The sequence below is a fragment of the Dermacentor variabilis genome, chromosome 9 (assembly GCF_050947875.1).
Source record: "Dermacentor variabilis isolate Ectoservices chromosome 9, ASM5094787v1, whole genome shotgun sequence".
NCBI lineage: Eukaryota > Metazoa > Arthropoda > Arachnida > Ixodida > Ixodidae > Dermacentor > Dermacentor variabilis.
In genome coordinates this window covers 131407959-131431975 of record NC_134576.1, presented here as the reverse complement: position 1 = coordinate 131431975, position 24017 = coordinate 131407959, and the positions used below count along the sequence as shown (strand labels likewise).

At 49.1% G+C, this 24017-nt stretch overlaps 1 protein-coding gene across 2 annotated transcripts in view; it reads right to left on the bottom strand.

Moving 5' to 3' along the window:
- The window catches only part of LOC142557521 (cell adhesion molecule Dscam1-like), a 49505-nt gene that overhangs the window by 8705 nt on the left and 16783 nt on the right, over positions 1-24017 (bottom strand). For both annotated transcript variants that reach the window (XM_075669433.1, XM_075669432.1), the window contains exons 2-12: positions 23625-23936; positions 21878-21997; positions 14419-14586; positions 12804-12951; positions 11891-12039; positions 9420-9542; positions 5889-6053; positions 4311-4381; positions 2438-2681; positions 1046-1144; positions 769-957 (exon numbers count right to left, since the gene is read on the bottom strand). In XM_075669433.1, coding sequence (XP_075525548.1) covers positions 769-957; positions 1046-1144; positions 2438-2681; positions 4311-4381; positions 5889-6053; positions 9420-9542; positions 11891-12039; positions 12804-12951; positions 14419-14586; positions 21878-21997; positions 23625-23936 — 1788 coding nt within the window. The remainder of the gene's footprint in view (positions 1-768; positions 958-1045; positions 1145-2437; positions 2682-4310; positions 4382-5888; positions 6054-9419; positions 9543-11890; positions 12040-12803; positions 12952-14418; positions 14587-21877; positions 21998-23624; positions 23937-24017) is intronic.

The following is a 24017-nucleotide window of genomic DNA, read 5'->3' as shown; positions in this document are numbered from 1 at the left end:
AAAATAATGCGACTGTACGCTTCTCCGCATTACAAAAAAGTCATGCGGCGGAGCATAGATGGTGAGCAAAGGGTGAGTTTGGTATAACGTGACTTCACAATTCAGTGCAGTGTCCTCTTTATTCGTTCGCGCCCGTCGCGTTCCTCGGTGCATCGTGAAGTTACTAGGGGTGTGCGAATAGTAATTTTCGAGATCGAATAAAATAAGCGTCGAATAGTGCCAGAAGCGAATGAAACACTTTTCTCATATTTTTTTTCGAATAATGAACAGCCGTATTCGCAATCAATATAAAACGATATTCACATTCCAGTATTAATAACGTTAGCAAGGTTCTGTCATTACATTGCGCGGTATGAAGCGTTGTTTACGAAAACCACATATGGAACACTATGAACAAATGAGTAGCTTGTACGCATACACAAGACTCTTCGGAGAGTGCGGGCGACCTCTGTATAGCTGCTTAAGCCTGGTTCCCTGAACGATGTAGCCTGTTCCACCATGCAAGTTATCCTGTCCTATGCCTGTCCTATGCCCGCAAGGTGAAATTTATCCTTACGTTTGCGCCCATGTTACGTTTGGTTGCGCGCAGTTAGCATTTCGAATTATCCGAAAAAAAAAATATTCGTTTTGTGAATATCGGTCATTCCGTTCGAAGTTCAAATCGAACGGGACGCTATCAGATTCGTCATTCGAAATTTTCAAATATTCGCACGCACCCCGCAGTTTACACGTACGACGCGCACACGTTACTACACGTCTGCCGCTCACATTTGAGCCTCGTGGACTCGGTGATCGGGTTGGAGAAGGCGCCGCGTCCGTAGCGGTTGTACGCGGCCAGCCGGAAGCTGTACTTGACGCTGCTCTCCAGGTTGGAGACGGTGGCGACGTCTGTCGTCGACGGGAAGTGCTGCAGCGACACCTCGTCCGTGTAGTCGCGTCTCGTCTCCAGCACGTACTCTGCGGGCAAGAGGGCGCGGCTGTGCGGCTCGCCTCCCCGAAGGCCTCACGTCGTAAGAGGCATGTACACCCCCCACAGAGGACTTACGGAGAACAGTGGCGTTGTGCACTTTGGGTACCTTCCAGCTCAGAGTGACCATGGACTCCTCCGTTTTGACTAGATAAAGGGTTGGAGCCGGAGGCGGATCTGCGGTCGAGACAGGGACGGCAGGCAAATGTTTTGCGCTCAACGTTTTTTGTAAAACCTTTTCGCTGCTGTTGTGCAATAAATGCCGTCGTCGTTATCATAATCAGCATCATTATTATGTATAACTGCAAGACGAAGACATCTTCCAGCGATCTCCAGTTACCTCTGTCTTGCGTCAGTTTACCCAATCTTATGCCTGCAAACCCACCTGGTATCTGCTCTACTTACTACGTGGCTTGCCCAGCCCCATTTCTTAAAATTAATCTTAACGAGAACATTGGCAACCCCGTTTGCTAGCTGTTAAACCTTGCTGTCTTCCTATTTCTTAACGTTACGCCTGTCATTTTCGCTCCATTGCTCGTTGCGTGCTCTTTTAGTAAAACTAACGATGCGACCCCTTATGCGGTATATTTTGCTAAGAGTTCATTAGCCATGGCTCTGCTAGCAGTCGTGCGACAGTGGCTGGTTGGCGGAACATCATTATGTTCATCAGACGACTGAACATCGTGATTAAACGCCTTGCGGAGAAGCTCGCGGTGCTATGAGCTCGAAATACACGCTAGCAGTGCAGCGAAGGGGCCTTGATTGTGGAGAGCATCATGATCTGCCAACTGATCAACACTATCGTGCTCCATCCGATTTCGCGATTATGTTCCACATGATGGTTCCATAGGATATTCAGATTCCGTTATGTTCCATCAAATGAAAGCTAACCGCGGGCTCAGTACTGGTTAACCTCCCTGCGTTTCATTCAACTTTCTTTCCCCTCCCTCTCTCTCCCTCCATCATCTGGTGTTCCAACAGCTACAGTCCCTCACAGTACTGCTGGCACGCATTGCGAGTTCATCGGTCTTTCGCGCATCTTTGTGTCTGTGTCGCCTTGCAGCTATCGCTACTCATATTTTATGCTACAAAGCAACGCGCCTCTAGCCACCGAAGCCCTGACCCCCTTCGTTTCTCAATCTGTGCCCGAAAAGAGCCAGGCGCACCGCGCTGTACACGTCATCTGGCGGCAACTCCCGTCACACGCGAAGCGGCGAGAGCACAATCTTGCCGAGGGCCGTGGCAATTAATAAACACTTGGTCTAGAGGGTCCCGGTGCGCGGTCTTGTGACCACCTTGGGACCCTATTCTGCATGTCCTTCTTCTTGCAATCATGCTTTTAAATCTGATTGATTGATTGATTGATTGATTGATTGATTGATTGATTGATTGATTGATTGATTGATTGATTGATTGATTGATTGATTGATTGATTGATTGATTGACTGACTGACTGACTGATTGACTTGCCTCCCGAGAGTGTGGCACAGCGCAGCTCCCTGGTGGCCGGCCCGGACCCGGCCGAGTTGAACGCTCTGACCACGAAGCTGTACACGGTGGCAGGCGCCAAGCGGGTGAAGACGCGACGCAACACTTCGTCGCCCGCGCTGCCGAAGGGCACCATCTCGTACACGTACGGGGTCCCGTGGTCGGCCTGCTTCAAGCCGACGTAGAAGCCCTTGGCCGCGCCGTTCCATTGGTCCTCCGGCGGGGACTGCAAAAAAAAGACAGCGTGTCCTCCGTGATGTGCAGTCGAATCAGCGCATAACGAACCCGGATAAAGCGAATTATTCTCTATATCGATCATGCGAGACTTACCGACCGGTATACATCCCGTAAAGTAACTCTTTCATGACGAACTGGGCACTGGATATATCATACTGAAGTATTTGAAGCTCAAGGTGTCCGCTGCAAGTGGTGGAGCCGCGTCGCCCGACGTTTCAGGACGCATATCCATGAGCGCCGAACACAGCGCTAAAAGTTTAGGTTTGCTATAGGCGAGTAATACGGGATATCGAATTACCCGATATACTAAACTATTTCTTAGCGCAATGACCGGTTCGTTATGATTGTGTCCGATTGCACATGTACTCTTATGCAATAAATTAAACGCCGCATTTCCAGATATTGCTTCAATAATTGCATATCTACCGGTACGAACACGTGGGACAGAAACATGGACTTGAAGAAAGAGGCTGATTACCACGGAACGAGCAATTTAACAAAGAAATGTGCTGGGTGTAAAATTAAGAAGCAGGAGAATCACGGTGTGGGTCAGAGAGCAAACGAAGATTGGATTAAGGCGAATAAATGCGGTTGGACAGGACATGTAATGCGTATAGGGCAGATAATCGGTGGTGTTATAGTTACAGGAATGGGTGCCAAGGGAAGGAAAACGCGGTTGAGCAGATCCGACGATAACGTCGCGCGATAAGACTAGGAAAACTGCGGACGTAAGGTGGAGTCCATTCGCACGAGACAAGGGCAACTATAGATCACTGGGAGAGACTTTCTCTATGGATGGTGGACGTAAATTAGGACGATGATGACAATTTGTCATATCGTTTCTCGCGATTCAAATTGGTCGTTCAGCGAGGCGTGCGTTATATAGGCAACGTGTAACAGCGCGACTCAACGAGAAAATAGAAGCAACAGACACGCCATGCTAATGGGCACTCATAGTGCAGACAGTGTTGCCTTTAGCCCACTAATTAAGGTTCGTACCTTACGAAACTGTCACACTAAACGTCCCTCAAGGCTTTTCTGTCAAGAATACATTGTCATCTTCTTGTCACCTCCTTCTGAAGCTATTTTTTTTTTTTTCATTTTTGTAACCTTCCTGGAAAACTTGCTGTATCCCATATCAGGGCATGTACTGGAGCCAGAGCTAGGTGTTATACAAAATTTTCTATTCTTTCTGCTCAGGACAAACGTTGTTTGTCCTCAGGTGTGTGTGCTGGTTTCGGTGTCCTCTTTTAGTTGCGTTGTTTCAGGCTACTTTGAAGATGAACCAACCAGCCTTTGCCAAGCAGACGGTGCCTGACGCTTAGGCAACGTCTTCTGGTCAGAGGTCGAAAAGTCAAGAGCGCAATTAACGCATAACTGCGAGTCGGCCTAGTTAGAACAAATTCATTTTTTAAAAACTTTTTGTGCGTAAACAAGTAGGGACGAAGAAGAGGAGCAACACAAGGACGAGCGTCTTTGTGTTGCTCCTCTTCCTCGTCCCTTTAAAAAGACGTTTTTAAAGAGTCGTTTTTAAAAAGACGGAATTAAGGATTTGTCGGCGGTCCCTTGAGACCGGTAATCTGCCGTAATGTTGAGTAATGCGAACCGGCCAGCTTACCTTCCACGAAAGTTCAATACTAGACGCGTTGACGGGCTCGCAGTCCACGTCAGTGGGAGAAGCTTCCGGAGCTGAAGAAAGAAAGGAAGAGACAACGCCATAATATTCTGTCACTGCGAAGTTCCTATATATAAGGTGTTATATCCATCGCAAGGACGCGGGCGAACGAATAAACCAAACAAGGCAGAACGCTGGCTATAAACTAACGTTTATTTAAATATATACACCACATGCCGTGTTCTGTAGCATACGTCTTGTGTACTACATATATCATAAGCGCCTTAATCAGACAAGCAAAGAATGACTGCAGAAAGGAAACACCTGACGCATCGAACCTTACAGCATACATGACACGTGACTATAGAAGAAAGAAATCCAAGTTTTTTTTTTTTTTTTTTTACAATCATACAGATGGCATACTGACATAAACATCAAGGCCGTTTGGCTTCCGTTTCATTTACGTACAGCATTTGCAAACCACACTTTAAGTGAACTACAATCTATGCGACCCTGCACACACCAAACGGAAAAATACATACGGAGGAAATATGGTCTCTAAGGCGTCTATAGATGGTCTATATGCGCTGTCTAAATCTGTCTGCAGACGTTTTCATCGTGAGAGCGAGAACCACCTCTCTGGACTGTGGCGCGGTTGTATGCAAAGGCACGAGCGGCAACTTCTGCAACGCTTTTTCGCGGAGCTTCACGCGCATTTAACACAGCCCGGAGGGCATTAATTATGGCGACGCCCAAGGTGTCTCTCGTTGAAAAGCTGTATATATCATGGAGTTTCTCACTATAACACCTAGAGGGAAAACTGGCGCCACCATCTATGGGAGTTCCTTCAGGGGCGTCGTGCCGTCATGGGAATGACGGCACGGTATATGTGTCTGCGAGGCTTGTGTTTGCTGGTGTTTTAAGAGGCTTCGTCTCAGACGTGGGTATGGCTACACAGATAACGCGTTCATAACCCGTTCATAAACTAAAATCTTCATAAGGTGGTTCCATTCACGCAAATTGAATCTTTACTCACCTATACAGTGCATGACGAAGAAAAGAAGAGCAAGAACAGACGACAAACTGTTTCAAAGTGAACGCGAATCTTGTCGTCTGCCCTCCAACTTTAGCGGCCCGCCGATACTTTTTACGTATCATATAATTGCACATGCAATAACAAGTCCTTATAGTTAAACAATACATGTTTTTGTGTAATAATCAAGCTAAAACAGCTTTTTACGTGCAGTTCTAGTTGAATATGAATCATTGTGACAGGCGGTACGGTGCTTAAGTGCCTGACTCTCCGAGAACGATGCCAGTCCGAAGTCAAAATATACCGGCATTCCCATGCATACCACAGCGCAGCAGCGCCAGATTTCCATCTAGGTAATATAGTGAGAAACTCTATGACCACGATGGCAGGACGACAATGACATGCATATTGCCAAGTTATTTATGCCGACGGTACAACGTGACGACTACGACGACACCGAGGACAATGAGATGACAATGATGGTGTGACAACGACAGTGCGATATGTAATATAGTGCGAAGCTCTATGAAAGCGAGAAAGCGCCGCACCTTCTTCGGCCGTGCGGAAGATGACGGCGTTCGACTGCGGGCTCTGGCCCACGGCGTTCTCGGCCACCACGAACGCCTTGTACTGGGATCCGGGCCGCAGGTTCATCAGCAGCGCCGAGTGGAAGGCGCCGGGCACCGTGTGCTCGAACAGAACCTTGTCCACGCCTGCAGGTATACGCACAACGGCGCATGCGCGCGCTTAGAACTTGCTGGAAGACCCTGCAGGCAGGCACCACGACAGGATCTTTTTTTTTTGAAGGACATTAAAGGGGAGTATCGCGTTAATCCTGTACATAAATAACCAAACTGACGAGGCGGGTTTGTCGGTACAGTTCATAACCGCTGCGTGCTGGCTTAGCGGATATATGGCGTGGTGCTGCTAAGCGTGAGGTCGCGGGCTCGATTCACCGCCGCCGATGCCGCATTTCGATATGGGAGAGAGATGCAGGAAAGAGAAAGAAACGCCCGTGTACTTATATTTAAGGGCACGTTAAAGAACCCCAGGTGGTCAAAATTAAACCGGAGTCCTCCACTATATACGGCGTGCATGACAATCATATCGTTGTTTTGGCGCATAAAACCCCAGAATTTAGTATTGTTATTATTTCAGTAGCAATTATATGGACACTCCAGGCGCATTTTTCCCGTCGCCGTCGCCGTGATGTTCCGTATTAAGTCCAAAGGCGATAACACCGTCGCCGCGCGCCGTACGCTGTATGTGCGAGTGAAAGCACGCGAGGGGAGCAGACGATCGCGGCTCCATCTGACGCGCGCGAGGGAGCAAAGCGGTGAGCAGACGGCGCGTTTGTCTTCCGTCGCGCGAGAGGCCGTGGGAAGACGGGAGGGAGGGGCGGGAGGTGGCGGTGGAGCTTCGGCAGCAACTTTAGCAGCAACTAAAGCAGCAACTGCGTATTTCGCGACCGGAGGAACTGATGATCGCTGCTCAATCTCGCGCGCGAAGGGAAGGAAAGCGGGGAGGCAGCGAGGAAAGGAAGGGGGGGGGGCTTCTACTCTGCCAGCAACTACGTAGCGGCCGCGCACGCCGTATCTTGAAAGCGATCTGCAGACGGCCGGCTCATACCTTTGTGCGCGCTGTGTTCTAGCCGCCCACTTTGCTTTGAAGCGATAGACAGCACGAAGGTGACTTCGCTCGCTGCTGCTGCCGCGCTTGTTCACGACAATGCTTTGACAGTGAGTGTCCGCGGTCATCGAGTGTGATGTGTCTATGTTTGCTTGTGCTTATGACACCATGATTGTTAATTCAGTTAGTAAGCGAATGTTTCCAAGTTCTCCATGTTTACACGGCCGATAAAACTACTACTATCGTTGCTGCGTATAGCTGTCTACTAATTTCAAGCATTTGTTTAGAAAAAAGTTTATTTCATCAAGAGATGATACGAACACTGAAGCACGGCACAATTCCACCAGGACGATAACACAAAGTACGAATCATTGTACACACGGACGTTTTCAGATTGTCCGAGTCCTCACTCACTAACGCATAACGACATACACTAATTGTCAGAATATATGCAGTGTACAGCAACACGCAATAGAACCGAACCTGATTGCAATTGGAGACGAAGTTGACGAAGTCTTCACGCATAATGCTACATCTTATTGCACACAACCACCACAGTCGTTCTGGCAATCTTAGTGAGTTTTTGACAAACTTTTTTTTCACCTTCTCATTAAAAAGGACAGAAAGACAACCTTTTGTTAATTCTTCCACCGGCGACTACGTCCTTTAAGCTCAATATGAACAATGCAAGTATTTAAAGAGCGAAAACGCGATAATTGAAGGTCCTGTTTTACAAAATAACGCGAGGTCGAGAGCCGTTAGAACCACAACATGGACGCCGACTCTGATTTAAAAAAAAATACGACGACCCGTTCCACACATAGCAGTTATATAGTGAACTATACTATATCATTAACTAGAATATATCCTAGTTCACTATAATAGCAGTCAACGCTGTGGAAGCTACGCAAGAAGTTCGGTCACGAAAAGTTATCACTCCGCGCGTCCTGTCCATGCTTCGCTGGGCGCCAACAGCGTTAGCTGGCCGTGAGGCTTTTCGCGACGGGTTGCAAATGAAAAACCCGAAAAGAACAACAAAACTAAAAATGACCTAAAACAACGCATTAGCAGCCGTACACCACAGTGCGTTTGTTTCTAAGGATTAAAAATTGGTTCATTCAATACTGAGCCTATATAAAGAGCAGTTGCCCGCAATTGCGGTCAAATAACATCGAACTATGTCCAAGTACGAACGGAGCCACTGCAAGAGGTCTCTCTTGCCTCCACAGCGTTGACTGCTATGTATGGAATGCTGTATAAGCACTTCTTACGAGTTGTGGATGCGAAAGAATTTAATGTCCAATCGAACGCCACTCAGTGGTCCATCGAGTTATGAACTACTCGCGGGCAAGCGAGCGCGTCTTACCGCCATAGCGTTAAAGGGACACTAAAAGCAAATGCTAAGTCAAGGTGGACTAGCTGTTCGAATTCCATTCCGGAAACCTCTCAGCGCTTGTTTTGTGCCAAGAAAAGACTTAGTTTACGAGAAAAAATTGTAATCCGGAGGGGAGCCGAATACCTTATATCGCAGTTCAAATCTCCTACCGCCCAAACGGGGAGTGGGGATGTTGCACTATGTTGCACAATCCCGCGACCTCGCGCTTAGCAGCTCAACACTGTGGTAATCCACAAAAGACACAGGAACGTGAAGGACTGGTAGCGAAGCCGCCTGGAAGTTTTCACACCGTCTCGCCGTGACGTCACGTTCTAACGGCGACAACTTTTTTTCTTAGCAGAACGCCTTTTCTTCCCTATTGCGCGTATCGAGACCTTCGCAGCCTAGCGAGTATGCGTACAATTCATTTCGTTGCTTATCCTGCAAACCAACGTTGCTCTGTGGACCCTGTGGTTCGTAAAGTATACGGACCACAGGGTCTCCGAAAAAGAAATTAAATTTCTTTGTGCATGCATAAACTGAAATTGAAGACTACACTTAAACGTTCGCAATGCCAAGTTTGGACTGCAGTGCTCAATTTCAAGTCGTATTCACAGGCAAAGGAAACATCGGCTTTACCGCGCAATCCCTGGTCCGTATACTTTTGCTCACGGGTGTACACATATGCTACGCCGATCGAGTTTGATACCTCAAAACGCTGGCCTAAGCACGGGAAGCTTAACGCGAGGTAGTTACATTTTTGACATGCACTAGAAGTGAAGTTTCAGTTGTGAATGGTTCAGCAAACCACTTGCTAATTGGTTACAATAATAACCAAGTTTTACCTGAAATAAGACTTCCCTTTTTTTTTCTGTAGACACGTATATGCGGTCCATGACGAGAAGTAGAGGCGAATTAGATGTTCATATTTTCCTTGTTGTGGAACTGTGCTTGGGCATCACACGGTTATAACGGTTGTTCACAGTAGAAGGTGGACCTACAGTGGTTCGAATGATCGGCTTGGTCCACAGGTAACTATTCTTGCAGTTTAAGAAAACCGCGGTTTCGAGCTCACCTGTGAGCTTCCAGTGGCGGACGACGTAGCGCGTCACGTTGCTGCTGGAATGCGACCACTCGATGTGTGCAAACCGCGTGCCGATTTCAGTGGTCTTCAAGCTGTGCGGCGTAGGTGGTGGAACTGCGGGGCGGAAAGAAAAGGAAGGAAGCTGACGGCACCGCTATAGTTTTGCGTCTTCTCACGACTAAGTTTTGCATCTCGTGTCGGCTCCGGGACTATGAGGGAGATGGCATATTTTGAGGCCACTTAACTGATTTTGGGCATATGCACATTCTATGCAAGGCGGTGATTTCACTTTATTTTTATTAGTATTATGATGTTCCGATAAAGTCCAAGGGCGATAACACCATCGCCGCGTGCCCTACGCTGTATGTGCGAGTGAAAGCTTGCGGGTGGAGCCGACGATCGGCGCTCAATCTTGCCCGCGCGAAAGGAAGGCGAGCGGCGAGGAAGCGCGCCGTCTTCCGTCGCGCGCGAGCCACCCAACGTTGCGAGGCAGCGGGGGTAGCGGAAGAGAGGGAGCGGCGTTGTACTCCGGCTGCAACTGCGTATGTGGCGGCTGCGCGGCGTCGCGCTGTCGTATCTTGAGAGCGATCTGCGTTGGGGGCGGAGTCTAGGTGCGTCGATGTCTCGTAGCTTTGTGCGTGCTTTGTGTTCTCGGCGCTCCGTTCGCGTAGATTGAAGCGATAGACAGCGCGAAGGTCACTTCGCTCGCTGCTGCTGCCGCGCTTGCTAACGCCAGCGTTTTGACAGCCAGCGTCCGCTGTCATCGAGTGTGATGTGTTCATGTTTGCTGTGCACTCCGACACCATGCTTGTTAAATTAGTTAGCAAGCGAATGTTTGCAAGTTGATGCGGCCGATAAAAGTGCTATCCTTACTTCGTGCGAATGTCTGCTAATTTTCTATCGCAATCGATGCTTCGCCTTTTTGACGAAACTGCGACTTTCTTATGGAAATACTGCAGGCCGTAGGACCCAAGCACAATCGAGTTGGGGGAGGGGCGTGGCTGGCGGCAGTCTGTGGTCGGACTTCTGATACAGGGGGGCCCTGAGAAAGGGCGTGCGCTTACGAGCAACCGAGTTGATGGGAGTGGGAACTCTCACGCGTGATCTTTCGCGCAACAGAGTTACGAGGAGGGGCGTGGTTGGCGGCGGTCGATAGTCGAACTTATCATAACTTTTTACTTCCAAGAGTCCGCACTAACTGTGGTGCCCAAGGAGTTGATTTTGTTTTAATTAAATCGTAGAATCATTTGCCTTCTAATAATAAAGCTGATGTTTCTGTGTCATCATTTAAACGTTCGCTTCATGACTTTATTCCTAACCAATAACACAATATGGCAAATGAAGTAACCTGTCCTTTATCGTTTTTTTTGCTGAATAATGACTATGTATTCATTGACTAGAATTGTTTAATCACTGAAATTATTGTACTTGCTTAATTATTTTATTAATAATTGCGTAACTGCTGGTATTTTATTGTACCTGTCTTTATTACTCTTTTTTGCTGTCTAGCAGTTTTCCCATTTCATGTAACTTATCATAGGATGTCCTTCTACAGTGTTTTCACTATGGGACATCCTCCTGTACAATCTTATACCCAACTTTGCATAAACTTCAAACCCAACTTTGAATAAACTTTCGAAAAAAAAAGGCGCCGAGGGAAAGGGCGCGTGCTCTCGCGCAACCAACTCGCGGAGAGGGGGAACTGTCACGTGTGAGCTCTCGCACAACAGAGAGTCGCGGAGGCGCGCGGGGGAACGATACTGTCGCGCAAGTGAATTGCGAAGAGGGACAAGGAGGAAGAGGGAGGGTGGGGGATGTCGCGCGTGAGCTGTGTGGAGTGCTCGGCAAGAGAACGCTTGTTCGTTCGCTAGTTCGCACATTCATTTGTTTGTTCGGTCGTGCGGTGCGGGCTGTTCGCTTGCATTGACAAACATCGTCGGTGGTTTATGCACTATCTTTTTTTTTTCACTAACTATAGCCTAGCAAGGAATACTTCTAAGATTAAGATTACACGTATTCTAGGAGTCCTAGAAATTCTACCACACGCGTCTCACACGTAGAAGGATGACACTTCGCAAGTATTACGGTTGGGAAACGCTTACAGGATATCTTAATTTGAAACCAGAGTTGGTGTCCAAGTACCGAACCCGGAATCATCGGCAATACCGTGATGGCACTACAGAACAAGACCTGGCTGCGTAATAAAAAAAATAATGATAATGACGTCACATGACGCAACCACCTTCTGTGTGCCGAAACCGAAACTTGTTCGTGGAAATGAGTATTACGGTAAGTTATCTAGGGTGCCCTGACGCGTGCTATAATTTTTCTAGGGATTAAAGGGTTCGGATGGCTCGGATGTTCGTTTAACTCAAGAAAAAGAAACTAACGAGTAGAAAATGACACGTCGTTTCTCGCGTAAAGAAAGACATCACGCGCATGCAAGAACAAGGTCATCGTACAGAGCACGTTGACGGCGAAGCCGGCCCGGTCCGTGCCGTGCTCGTTGGCTGCCGTGCAGGTGTACGAGGCGGCGGCCAGGCCATCCACCTCCTTGAGCACCAGCGTCGAGGCCACCCATTCCTCGGACGGCACCTGATACAGCTCGCGCCTGCGCATGCATTATCATTTTTTTTAGTTTTCACCCCAAAAAATACAAACTCGAAAAATCCAATACAACAGGCTGTGCGTGTGTTAACAAATGATGATGTGTGATTCTTTAATGGTGCAAGGGCCAGTTACGGCCAAAGAGCGCCATGGCAAATGGTAATATTAAGGATGTATTGTGAATGGCGTGGACAGTGAATTCATCATGGTAGGTGTGACATGGCTGTATGAGGGCCTAAAAACTGTCTCTGTAAATGGCGTAAAATACATAGGTACTAAAATAATGACACCGATTAGTTGGGGATGTGGACGATGGCAATTGTGCTTTGGTCAAAACATACGAAAACGAAACAACAGTTACACTAGAGCATCAGACGGCCCTCGAATACAAGGGCTGTTAATCAAGTGTTAACATTTCCTGGCCAAATTATTCTTAGAGGAAATAAAGAGAGAAGGCAGGGATGTTAACCAGAAATGCGTCTGGTTGCCTACCCTACTCTGGGGGACGGGAAGGAGGGAATAGGAAGATAAGATAGAGAGAGGGAGGGGAGGGAAACCGCGGTGAGCTCGCGTACCCGCGCGGAGGGCCTGAGCGAGTCAAAGGCGTTCACACAGGCCAGTCGCCCTCAAGAAAGACAAAAGTGCCTTCATCTAGCTCTGTGGGCCGACTAGGGATGGGGACGTTCTTCAAGTAGCACCTGCACAGACAACGGCCCCGGTCGTCCAGTCGTCGCAATGCGACATATAATGGCGGCTAGATGTACCCACCCGGTCATTTCGACGAGGGGGTCGCTCTTGCCGTTCCTCGTCCAGGTGACCGTGATTGGCTGATCGCCCGTGACGTTGCACACCAGGGTGGCCGTCTCACCTCGCCGAACGGTGACAACTTTAGCGTTCACGTTGATCGCGGGCGGCGCTGGACAAAATAGAAAGTGTCAGCACATCACTATATATAGTGGTCACATCTATACATCGCTACTGGTAACTTAAGGCAGACAGGCATGCCTTTCAACGCATTTCTTCGTCGGCGTGTATAGGCTCGCCGTCATGTCGCCGTCATGCGTGCGTTTTCTAACTCGCAGCTTTTGTAACGGTGCAAAGATGCAAAATGTAACGACAGGGGTCCATTACAGCTGACGCACTGGCACACACGACGGTGAGACGGGACCCCTTGACCAGCACGTCTATAATGTCGAGGTGAGTTAGTGAGTGAAAAACTTTATTAGGTCTAGATTCGCTGGTCTTCTGCGTGACCAACGGTTGTTGAACATGTGAACAAATACTCGTCTCTGGAGTCAACGTTTCGATGAGGGGGAAATGTCCATGTCTTCTTCAGGGAAGCTTCCTCAGGACTTGTGTTTGGTCAGGGGTTGCTGTCCTGATGCTGTCCTGATGTCCTGATGCGGAAAAGTTGACTCAAGCGACGTTACTTCGATAAAGAAGACAACTGGCTTGGCGCATTTTTTTCGAAGGCTGCAGTTAGACAAGCATTCTAGTTGTTTTGTATCCAGAAAGCAGGGACCAAGAGGGTATATAGGCACTCCTTTACTGACACTTAGCCGTAAAGAGAGCTTAGCTATTCAAACAAAGTTTTGAGAGTGAACATGTGACTTCTTTGATTGACAGCATATCTATTTAAAGTATGTGTCTCTGCGACGATGGCTGCGCAGTGTCTCAGTGTACAAAGTTCGCGAGCAGCGTGATCAGTAAACCCCACTTGAAATTATAGCACACCCTCTCGTCTGTTTCTTAACGTCCGTTATTTTTTTTTTATAGTTTACACCCTCATTCATGTTTAAGGGTGTATATTATACTTCCACCCTTACACCCAAACAGTTGTAGGGATGTGAGTTATAAGTTGCACCCTTAAAAAGTATGAGGGTGTAAGATGGGTCTATAACTCACACCCGGGGTGTAAGAGTGTCAGTTATAAACCTATCTTACACCCCCAGTCACTTTTGAGTGTGTAAATTATTATACACTGCACTTCGCGCAGTCCGTGGAAAAAGAAAAGATTGCTGCCATCTACAAACACTGCAAATTCTGACATGTAGATATGCAAATGAGCGTAGTTAAAACGCTTTGCGTTTTGTCTGTCCAGTTGATTTGGTGGTGTCCTATGCGTGTCACGAGCTGCGTCGCGAAGTTGAGCTCGGGGGAGCGTGTATCCTAGTGTATTCTACTTCGCTGCTGGTGTAAATTTTCGGCACTGGCGTAATCGTGCTGCTGCCAAGAATTTACACCCGCAGCAAAGTAAAATACACTTGGTTACTGCACGATTAGCTGTTTTCGTCTGTTTGAGCACTGCGCCACCAGGTGGTTGTTTGCCTGTGTCACGCGTGTGTCACGCGTGTGTCACGTGTACACACACGCACATACTCACCTCTCACCTTGAGCGCCACCGCGCGGTGGACGTCGGGGGGCACCCCGTTGTGCGCCTGGCACGCGTACCAGCCCCGGTCCGAGACCAGCACGGGCTCCAGCAGCAACGAGCCGTTCTCGGTGACTCGCACGCGGTCGCTCTTCACCACCGCGCGCTCGGCTCCGTCGGCTGCACAGAGCACGCATCGAGTGGCGTTGACCCCTTAAGGGTGTAGGATTGGGCTTGTTGGTAAAACGTGATTTAATGTTCGAATAATAGCACAAGGACAGCAGAGGGGACTGTTCTCTCTTCTGTCCTTGCGCTATTATTCAAACATTAAAGTTCTGGCCTTCTCGCTCGACCTTTCCTTTTTTAATGCGAAAGCACTATATGCGCCATTTTACGCGAAAATCCGGCGTCGTCGGCGTGACCGAGCAATGTTACCAAAAATGGCCGATGGTGCAAAGAGTGAAAACGCATTAAAGAAACGCTCGGACTGACGTCAGATTTCTCAGGGACGTTCCTGTAAACAAAGTAAATTAATTGCCTTTGACAAATAAAATTTGGTACATTTCAGTCTGGGCACACGAATCGAACCCTGGTGATTCCGGGCCTGCGCGATGAGCACGCTTCCCCGACGCCACGGCGGCTCCACGGTTCTTCCTGACTAAAAAGGTGTGCCTGTAGTGCGTGCGTCATTGAGCGCATGACGGCCAGCCAATGGGAAGGAGGTGGCGCCACGTCATCAGTGTATAAAATGAGAGTATAAAATGAAGACATTTCACCAAAGGGACTATAATGCTTTCGCATATTCCCATACGTGAGCGGTATTAAGAGTCTCTGCCGATATTTTTTTTTATAAATAAAAAGATTTCATTGTATTTCGACACATTTGAGGATCACATAAGTGTACTCCCCCAACCAAATGTATATATAACGGACCATTGATTACGCGACAAAGCTGATTTCCTTATGTGTTTGTGACTCTATAACTTGAAATTGAAGATTTCGGTCCAAACTCGGCATTGAGAACTTTTTCCGTGCACTCTTCAATTTCAGTTCATGCTTCTGAATTACAAATAGTATTCAGTTCTTTTGTTTTTCGGCAAACCTACGGGTCCGTATGCTTGTTTTCGCGGGTGTAGATGCAAGCACAGCAACTCTGACTCACTTTTCGATTATATTTGTCGTATAGACTTGTGATATAGAGTAACCACTAAGCCACCGCGACGAGTATATATTGGCGGCGAGGAGTTACGGAGTCGCCATCTATCGGAAGCGCCTCGTTGGCGTAGTATGAGGGATCATGCGGCGCGCTCCTCATAGGTTTTGCTGTCAGCGCTCACTGAAAACACCACGCGCGAGCTCTCCCGGACATTTCTATAAGTACTTTCGAAACGAGAGAAGTTTCTTACTGTCTAAATAATAATCTTGGGCAAACTGAAAGCACACAATCGTTTACAGGCGCTATCTCCTTACCGAATACGTGCAGTGAACGCCACTGCGCGCGGTCGCCGCGATGGAGTCTCCCGAACCGGCTTCTTGCGTGAAAGGTAGGTAAACGCTGAGAGCAAACTATGTGAAATATGTTCTTATAGTGTTTGTATAACTAAATGGAGCGTAATAGAACGAAGCCTCAATGCAGCGATCGCGTAGATTCGCAGCGACCGACTGCGCGTCTGCATGCTTGTCCGCGCACTGTGTCGCTTTCTCCGCGCGCGCGTTTTCGCACCGTGCCATGAGCTTTAGGCCGCAGAATATGAGCATTTGACAGTATACAAGCAACCATTGTTGCGTGGGTGCTATCAGAGCTGTTCAAAAATAATTTCATTGTAGAGACTACGACGCCTACGGGGACTGTGATGTCCCGTCGCGACGATTCAATCTATTTTTCTTCTAAATTCTTTGACCTTTCAATATTATTTCTCGAGTTGCGTCGCACTGTACGTTTATCGTTGTTTTCAGCGTGCAATTTCCCGCTGCTCCTTTTTTGTAATCCAGTGCATTAATTCATAACAGAAACATGACCATATGCCATGCTTTTTTAAATGTTCTTCTTACCGCTGCCTTTCCACTCCACTGAACTTGCGAGCATCTATAGCATCGACAAGTTCATAGACCAAACCGTCATGACATTAGTCGGGCAGCGGACTCGGGCAAGCGTCTCAGTGCGCGTTTTCAGAACATCGCAGACCGGGCGACGTAGCAGAAATCTTCCTCGCGTCTGTGCTTCCTGCATACCCGAGTTGTAGCCGATGACTGTTTGCCGGTTTTATGTTTCGCGAGCCAAGCTTCACGCAGCTTCTTGTCCTGCGGCTACGTGTGAATAAGGCTGACACCGGCCTCCGTTACGTGCGTCCGGCCCTGCAGAACCGAGCAGTAGCCTACCACGTTGCGCGCCTTCAAAGGCAGCCACTACCTATTGTAGAGCTTTGAAGCGTTGTAAAGGAGACACTCGAAGCGGGAAAATTTCGCCACTAAATGAGGACCGCAGCGTACGGGGGAATTTAAACTCGTTTTCAGCTCGCTTCGGCGCGCCCGAAGCAGCCGACGCGGCCGCTATGTCCACGTGATCCCTCCTAGGACGTCACGCCGACGGTGGCGCCAGCTTTTCCAGTGGTGGAGCTCGAGGCCAATAGACTTCACTGTGCTCTGCACAAGCTAGACAAGGGTGGTGGTCGCCCTCGGGCAAAAAGCCCGCGGCACGTACAATGTACAGGCAATAACCTTCCTGCTGAAGCCTTCCTTACAACGTACACGGAGGATGTTTCATGAAAGGGCAAAAAATTTGCATCCACCTCAGCCTCCTCCTGATTAGCTAAGATGGGTGAGCGACCGCCATGGAAAGGCATTGGTCACGTGTTCAATCCCCCCCCTCCCTCCCACCGAGACGAATTTGCCTGCAAGTACAATGCTTTCTAATTATGAACGCTATAGACGGTCTCTTCGCTACTCTGCAGTAACTTCTACCTGTGCCCGCGAAGATGACTGTAATGTGCTGTGAAGTGTACACGTACGCATTACACAAAAACATTATGCTGTGCAGCCCTCATCATATTCACCATACCACCACCTTCCTTCCTCTTCACATCCTATCTCTCTCATTCCCCAAACCCCTTCCCCAGCGTGGAGTAGCAGGCTAGAGACATTTCACTCAGACCGACCTCTCTACCTTTCTGTCATTAAATATTATCTCTCCACTCTCTCTTGAAAGATACCCATGTGGGTATCCTTTGTATAGCTTCCCGCTATACTTCCGGGTCGTTGATCATTTTTTCCTTTCATAAAATCCATGAGGCTGCAGGCGCAGGCGTTGGAGCTCGTCCGTGTGCGGTGTAGGCTATACTGGCTCCGCTACTGGGTCCCCTGCCTGGGAAAGTTTGACTGAAGCAATTCGGTGCTCTATAGGTCACAGCTACAATCATCCGTTCCCAAGCTCTTATTCGGAGCCAGGCACTCAGCGGGTCTTTCTGGAGTCTGAGGTTCGTCTTATTCGCTGCGTCTGTGAACTCGTCGGATTGTCCAGCAGCTCCTTACATCGCTTTGATAAAGGTGCGGTTGCGCGCCCGCCCCCCCGAAAATCGAAGAGGAAAAGAAGAAAAAACTCACAGCCTTGCCTAAATAGGACCTGCCTCGGGGCAAGTTGTTTCGCAGTATTCGAAGCATTAATGGGGCAGAAAGCCGGAACGTAAAGAAAGGGGGCGACACAGGCGCGCCCACTATCCACTTAATTGCGACTGCGCACCCAGGTCGCCGCCTTTGAGGTGGGGGCTTGTGTTTTCGCGTGCGTTCAGTCAGAACCTTGAAGCACGGCCTCCGAAATACCGGAGGTCATATTTGAATGATCCACCTCGGTTTAGGCACGTAGCACACAAGTTTGAACCTATGTAGGCGACAACAACGTAACGCCGTTTGTGTCATTTGATTATGTGCGCGCAAGTGCTTGAGGATCAGCTTGGAAGTGCAAAGTTTATAGGAATGGGAGCAGCACAAACCATGCTATACCGCAGTCGCACTGGAAATAGTGTCACTGCATACCTATAGCGTCGGTAACACTGGCTCGATATTGGTCTCTGTTGGTCGTGTTGGGCCGATATTGGTTTCGTTCTCAATGCTACAGTTGCGTGCATTAATTAACTAACAAAGAGACGATCTCGGTATTAAACCGAACCGCCACATCTAGGGAAGCCGCGAGAGAACGCTCAGCTTGTTGTTTCGAATCGCAAGGCACGAAAGGTGAGGGGCCAAGGGAATGCGTGGGAACGCTCGCTTCGGCAGGCAAGCAGGGTTCACGCTCAACCGGCCCGGAGCGGTGATTAGCAAATGCCCCTTTCGGGAGCGCGCCATAAAAGACCCAGTTCGCCGCAGCGAGCGGTGATGCGTATAAACATCGCGAAACGAAGCGCGCCTCGCAAATCGCGCAATTAGGAAGAGAGCGCGGCGAGAGCAGCGTGAGTCCGACGAGACGTCGTATAATGACGTGAGCCGCGTATAGCTGTATAGTAGGTATGGTATATGTACCATTGGCGTCCGCCCCCTTCAATAAAAAAATAAAAATAAAGAAAAAAGTACGAGCAGCGATTGCGCAACGCCGGCGTTGCCAGACCCGTCTTCCTGGTCCCAAGGCCAATCCTCGACCAAAGTATCGCCGTGAAGTGGCGTCGCCAAGCGCTCGCGCTCGCCTATTATGCACCAAGACGCGACGCGTAGAACGGCGCCTTTGGCGCACAGCGTTTCCCACGCGAATCGGATGTCTCCAGGCGGGGAAGGAGAGAGTTCAGATGTCGGATGTGGGGCGATAGGGTTAAGCCCGCCTGCGCGCGTCAAATGAAAACATATGCAGCGAGCGGCCACAAAAGCTTTCTAAAAGGGAGAGACAGAGAAAGCAAAAGGGGGAGGGGGTGGTAAAAGAGGGCACACAACTCTCGTGTTGCCACTGTCGCGTAATAGATGGGAAAGAACAAACGCTCATTCTTTCAACGTGTTTGTTGAACTTTTTATTTTGTAAGTGCCGTTCTCTCTCTCTCTCTCTTTGCAAAAGCAGCGGTTGGTGATTCATTTAAGCTGGTTCCCAGCTGCTTCCTCACCAGCTGGTTCTTTAACGAACAGACCCGCAAGTGTTTCGCATTACAGCGAGGTCTCAATTAGTGCGAAACCTGTCCCGTTTCAATCGCTGCTACCCCCGTGTGCCGAGTAGTCAACCGCAGGTCCTGTTCTGGTTGACCAACCTGCCTGATCCTTATCTCTCTCTCGTTCTTTCTATCTCTCGAAGCCTTCCTATCTGTCTCAAGAAGGGCACTCATTGGCCTCCTGGCCTCGCTTTAGTGAAGTACCCCTTATAACAAACATTTCTTAAATTGGGGAAGATGGGAGGACATGACATCTATTCGCACGTACAGTCCGTGTCGAGAGATACCAGGTCACTAAGTTCTTGACTAGAACATGCTGCTGGACCGTGGAGGGGGGCGCCTTTTACACACCGAAAACATACATACATTAACTGATTTCTATTCGTTAACATATGTACCTCAGCTCAGGGGGCACAGGGTATGTAGCGTCTAGGAAGAAACCGTTCACGATGCATAGGCTGGGTATTTTCGGTTCACCAAAGTTCACCAGAGCTTTTAGAATGCGAGGGGGAAAGAAATGTGCATGACATAAACAACTGCCACGCTTTCTCTCCCTCTCTCGCTTCCTTCGTAAAATCTGCCTGCGGACGCCGGCATTTTATCGCACCTCATTCGTTCTCCTTTCCACTTCCTTTCCATTCTACTCTGACTAAGACCACGCAGTCGCCATGCGCAACCATTGGCTCACGGTTGAGGCTTCCCTTCTCTGACTGTTGACCAGCCTTTTCCATTTTTATTTTATTATAGGCTTAACAATACCGCTTGCCCCTCCGATCAAACATTAAAGCCGCGGACGAAACTGCGTCTTTCAAAGGTGCGCCCCTTGCGCATTCCTTCCGACGAAAGGCTTGACGCGAACGTCGCTGGCAGCGCCACACCTTCTGGTGCGACGAGGCAGACCAGTCAAGGTCACAACTCTGCGGTCAACACGACTGACCGCCGTGGTGTAGGCCGAGGCGACGAAGGACTCCTCCTTCCTCCGCGCACCAGTCCCGTACCGAGAAAGCAATAAGATTGCGGCGCAAGCATTCGAACATTCGAGCAGCAGCAGCAGCGCGAACACGACAAGTGGCACTCGAGGCATGAAGAACGGAAGCCACTGCGTGCCGGGAGCCATGGGTGTGTCCGTTGCCGCCTGGGCATACACACGGGGCGCCGTGTTGGGACAACTTGACACGGGAGCAGGGGAGCGTCTCTTGGCTGTGTGGGCACGATTCGTTATACGTGACACACGTCCCACTCCGTCGTGCCTCGTCTACGTTTCTCGGAGACCGAGGGGGGGGGGGGGGGTGCGTATACATGTGGCCTGACGTAACGCTCGCACATGTGCTGGCGCAGTATTCCTTCGGGTCTCCCCGCTCTGTTTACATGTAGCACGGTATGCACCCAACCAACCAACTAACTATAATAACCCAAACCGACACACCTTACTGAACTCCCTAAGGCGCGCCTCCACAGTTGAGCCATTTGTACCCGTCAGAAATGGCAGATTGACGTGAATGCTAAACTTGTATTACGTAGCCGCGGTGCTGGCATCTGTATCGAACCAGCACTGTTTCTACCCTCTCTCTCTATATATAGCCCCGTTTTTCACGTGCGGGTATATTATACTCCGGACATTGTCGATTTCCGCCATGTTGTCAAATTCTGTAATGGCAGCATTCTGAGCCAATCAGAGAGGTCGTATAGCAGTCCTCTCGGCCAGTCAGAGTTGACAGGACGGCGAAGTCAACGATATATGGCGGAATTCGACAATATCCAGAATAACGCCCCCCGCCCCCGCGTTTTCCGAAGCACGAAATATCGAATGCGTGAGCTATGTTAGAAGTAGTCATGCCCCGCGCCGCAAATCTATGACGCCCTGAGTCACAAATGTAAAAGAAAGGGGAAAAAGTAAGAAACAAAAAAAGAAAGGAGCAAAAACGAAACAAAGAAGAAAAGAAAGGAAGAAGTAAGTGAGGGAGCGATGAACAAGGAAAAAATTTAATAAAGAAAGAAAGGAAGAAAGAAAGAAAGTAGGAAGGATGGAAACGAGAAACGAGGGCTTAAAAGAAAGAAGTAAAGAGAGAAATAATGAATGAAGAAAGCATAAAGCAAGGAAGAAGAAAAGACGAAGTAATGAAATAATTAAGGAATGAATTAACGAAATAACAAGGAAGGAAGAAAGGAAGGAAGGGGGAACAATAAAGTAGGAAGGATGGAAAGAAGCAAGAACGGGAAAGTTCAAGAAATGATCACACGTAAGAAAAGAATGAACGAAGAAAGTGTGAAGGAAAGAAGAAAGAAACAATTAAGTAATGAAATAAAGAAAAGACCGGGGCACGGCACAGAAGAGTCGAATCCGCACTGACCGTGTCGCCTCTTCCACGTGACCTGCGGCTCCGGGTACCCGCCGGCCTCGCAAGACAGGATGGCCCGTTCGCCCTGCAGGGCTTCTGCGGGCTCTGGTTCGCGCTTCCAGAAGGGTGGCACTGCGATCCGCAAGTACGCAGAGCGGGTTGTAGCCGACGCAAACCTCCGTGTAAGCTCGAGCGCTGTATATACATGTGTGTCCAGTCTGATTTCTACAGCTGTCCTCGTGGCTTTCTGTCCTTGAAAAGACCAACCAACCAATTTATATCGCAACCTTGTTCGCGAGAAGCCTTGAAGAGATAACCTGAATAGATGCGACAAGCTGAATGGGGTTCGACGTCCCAAAGCTACTCGCTAATCCACCGCAGCGGATTTCAAATTCCTTACCCCAGGTTGAGTCCTCGGAGCATCAGTACAGTCCTTTGGGAGTTTGTCCTTACGACCCAATGCGCGAGTCGTGCAAGCCGACTGGTCTTGACAGGCGCGCACGTCTGCACCGTACTCGGCCAAATGTCGCCAATATGTGCAAAATACTTCCTGTTTAAAATTTAGCGGATAGAGTCGCTGCTTTGCCCCGGGCGTAATGTACGAAAGGACGTATACATACAGCTTATACTTAAAATGCGCCTGCAGCATATTCTGATTAGAAAGGAATGCCGCAGTGTTAACACTGATTGCGCGTACACCACCAGATACCATCGGGCCTTGTGCTATACATTCGCGCAGTTGGCCACAAAAGCTTACGATATACGGAATTTGGGGGACAAGGCCGAATTTTCGCGAACCCTGTAGGTAGGCACAAAGCCTCAAATTCAAGATTTCAGTGTGCTATAAATTTTGCCACCCCTACAGAGAGACCCATTGAATCAGCGACGTCGTGTCGTAAAGAGTGCAGAATTAAATCCTCATTTTGTCGTGGAAACCGTGTCCCGTGAAATTTTGCTGCCGACTGTGCTGTCTGTACATGGTCCATGGGATTGGCTGCAACGAGACGTGTTGCGCATTGTGGTGTGTTTCGTGTACGCCACGTGTTATGCAGATCGTGTTAAACAGATCGTGTTAAACAGATCGACAGAGGTTCACTGATGCTCTTGTCAACAGACAGCCTGTTGTTAGAGGAAGTTATATTGGGCCTCTGTGGTGACTGTAAACTTAGTTTACAGGCGGTCTTCACTTTTATGTAGTACGGACCTGGGACCAAATTTCACGAAGCTCCAGGATTGGCTAGAATTTACTCTTACGGACAACTCTCTCGTGAGAGGTTTTTGTGAATACGGCCGCCCTGGACTTTAGGCTACAATATAGACTTGCCCGCTGTGTGTTCTGCCTCTCTTTTTCAGCCGTCATCGTCATACAGCTTGTTCCTGCTTATTTCCCGCTTCCCCTTGCTCCAGCGCAGAGTATACAAGGAAAGAGGATCGTATAGCTCAGCCGACCTCTCTGCCTTTCTTAGCCTTAAACTTTTCTATCTGTGTGTACTGCGAGTATACCGTTTGATTTCTCGTAGTTTTCGTCTTGAGTACCATGCAAGGCTTGCCTATAGCGTCAACTATACCGGGACCAGCTCGATCTTGTCGTGAAAGCGCACCGCCCGGCTGCGGTTCATGCATGGGGTCCTGGACTGAGGACTCCACCCACGCCCAGGGCCCGTCGAAAGACCCTGCGGTTTCCCTTTAGTTTAAGAAACTCTCTCTCTCTCTCTCTCTATCTCTCTCTCGAGGATTCCTCGAAAGCTCTTCTCCTCACCTGGGAACCTGAGGAATGCCTGGAACTTGTCGGTGCCGGCCGCGTTGGAGACGACACACGTATAATTTCCGATGTCGTCTACGCCCAGCCTCTTGAGCACGAGCACCGAGCTCTCCGGCCCAGCGTCCAGGGAGACCGGGTGGCCGTCGACGCCCTCGGCCGAAGAAGCGGAGGGCGCCGTCAGCTCGGCGTCGTCCTTGAGCCAGGCGAAGCTGAGCGGCGAGTCTCCCTGGGTCACCGAACACGTGATGCGCAATCGCTTGCCCAGCTGCGGCCGACTCGGGAACTGAAAGGGCTGCACCTTGGGCGGATCTGCACGGGATGCGGGGTTGTGCACGATGTGGCTCGGCAAAGTAGAGGCAGATGGATGGATGAAAGGGTGGATATGTTAGG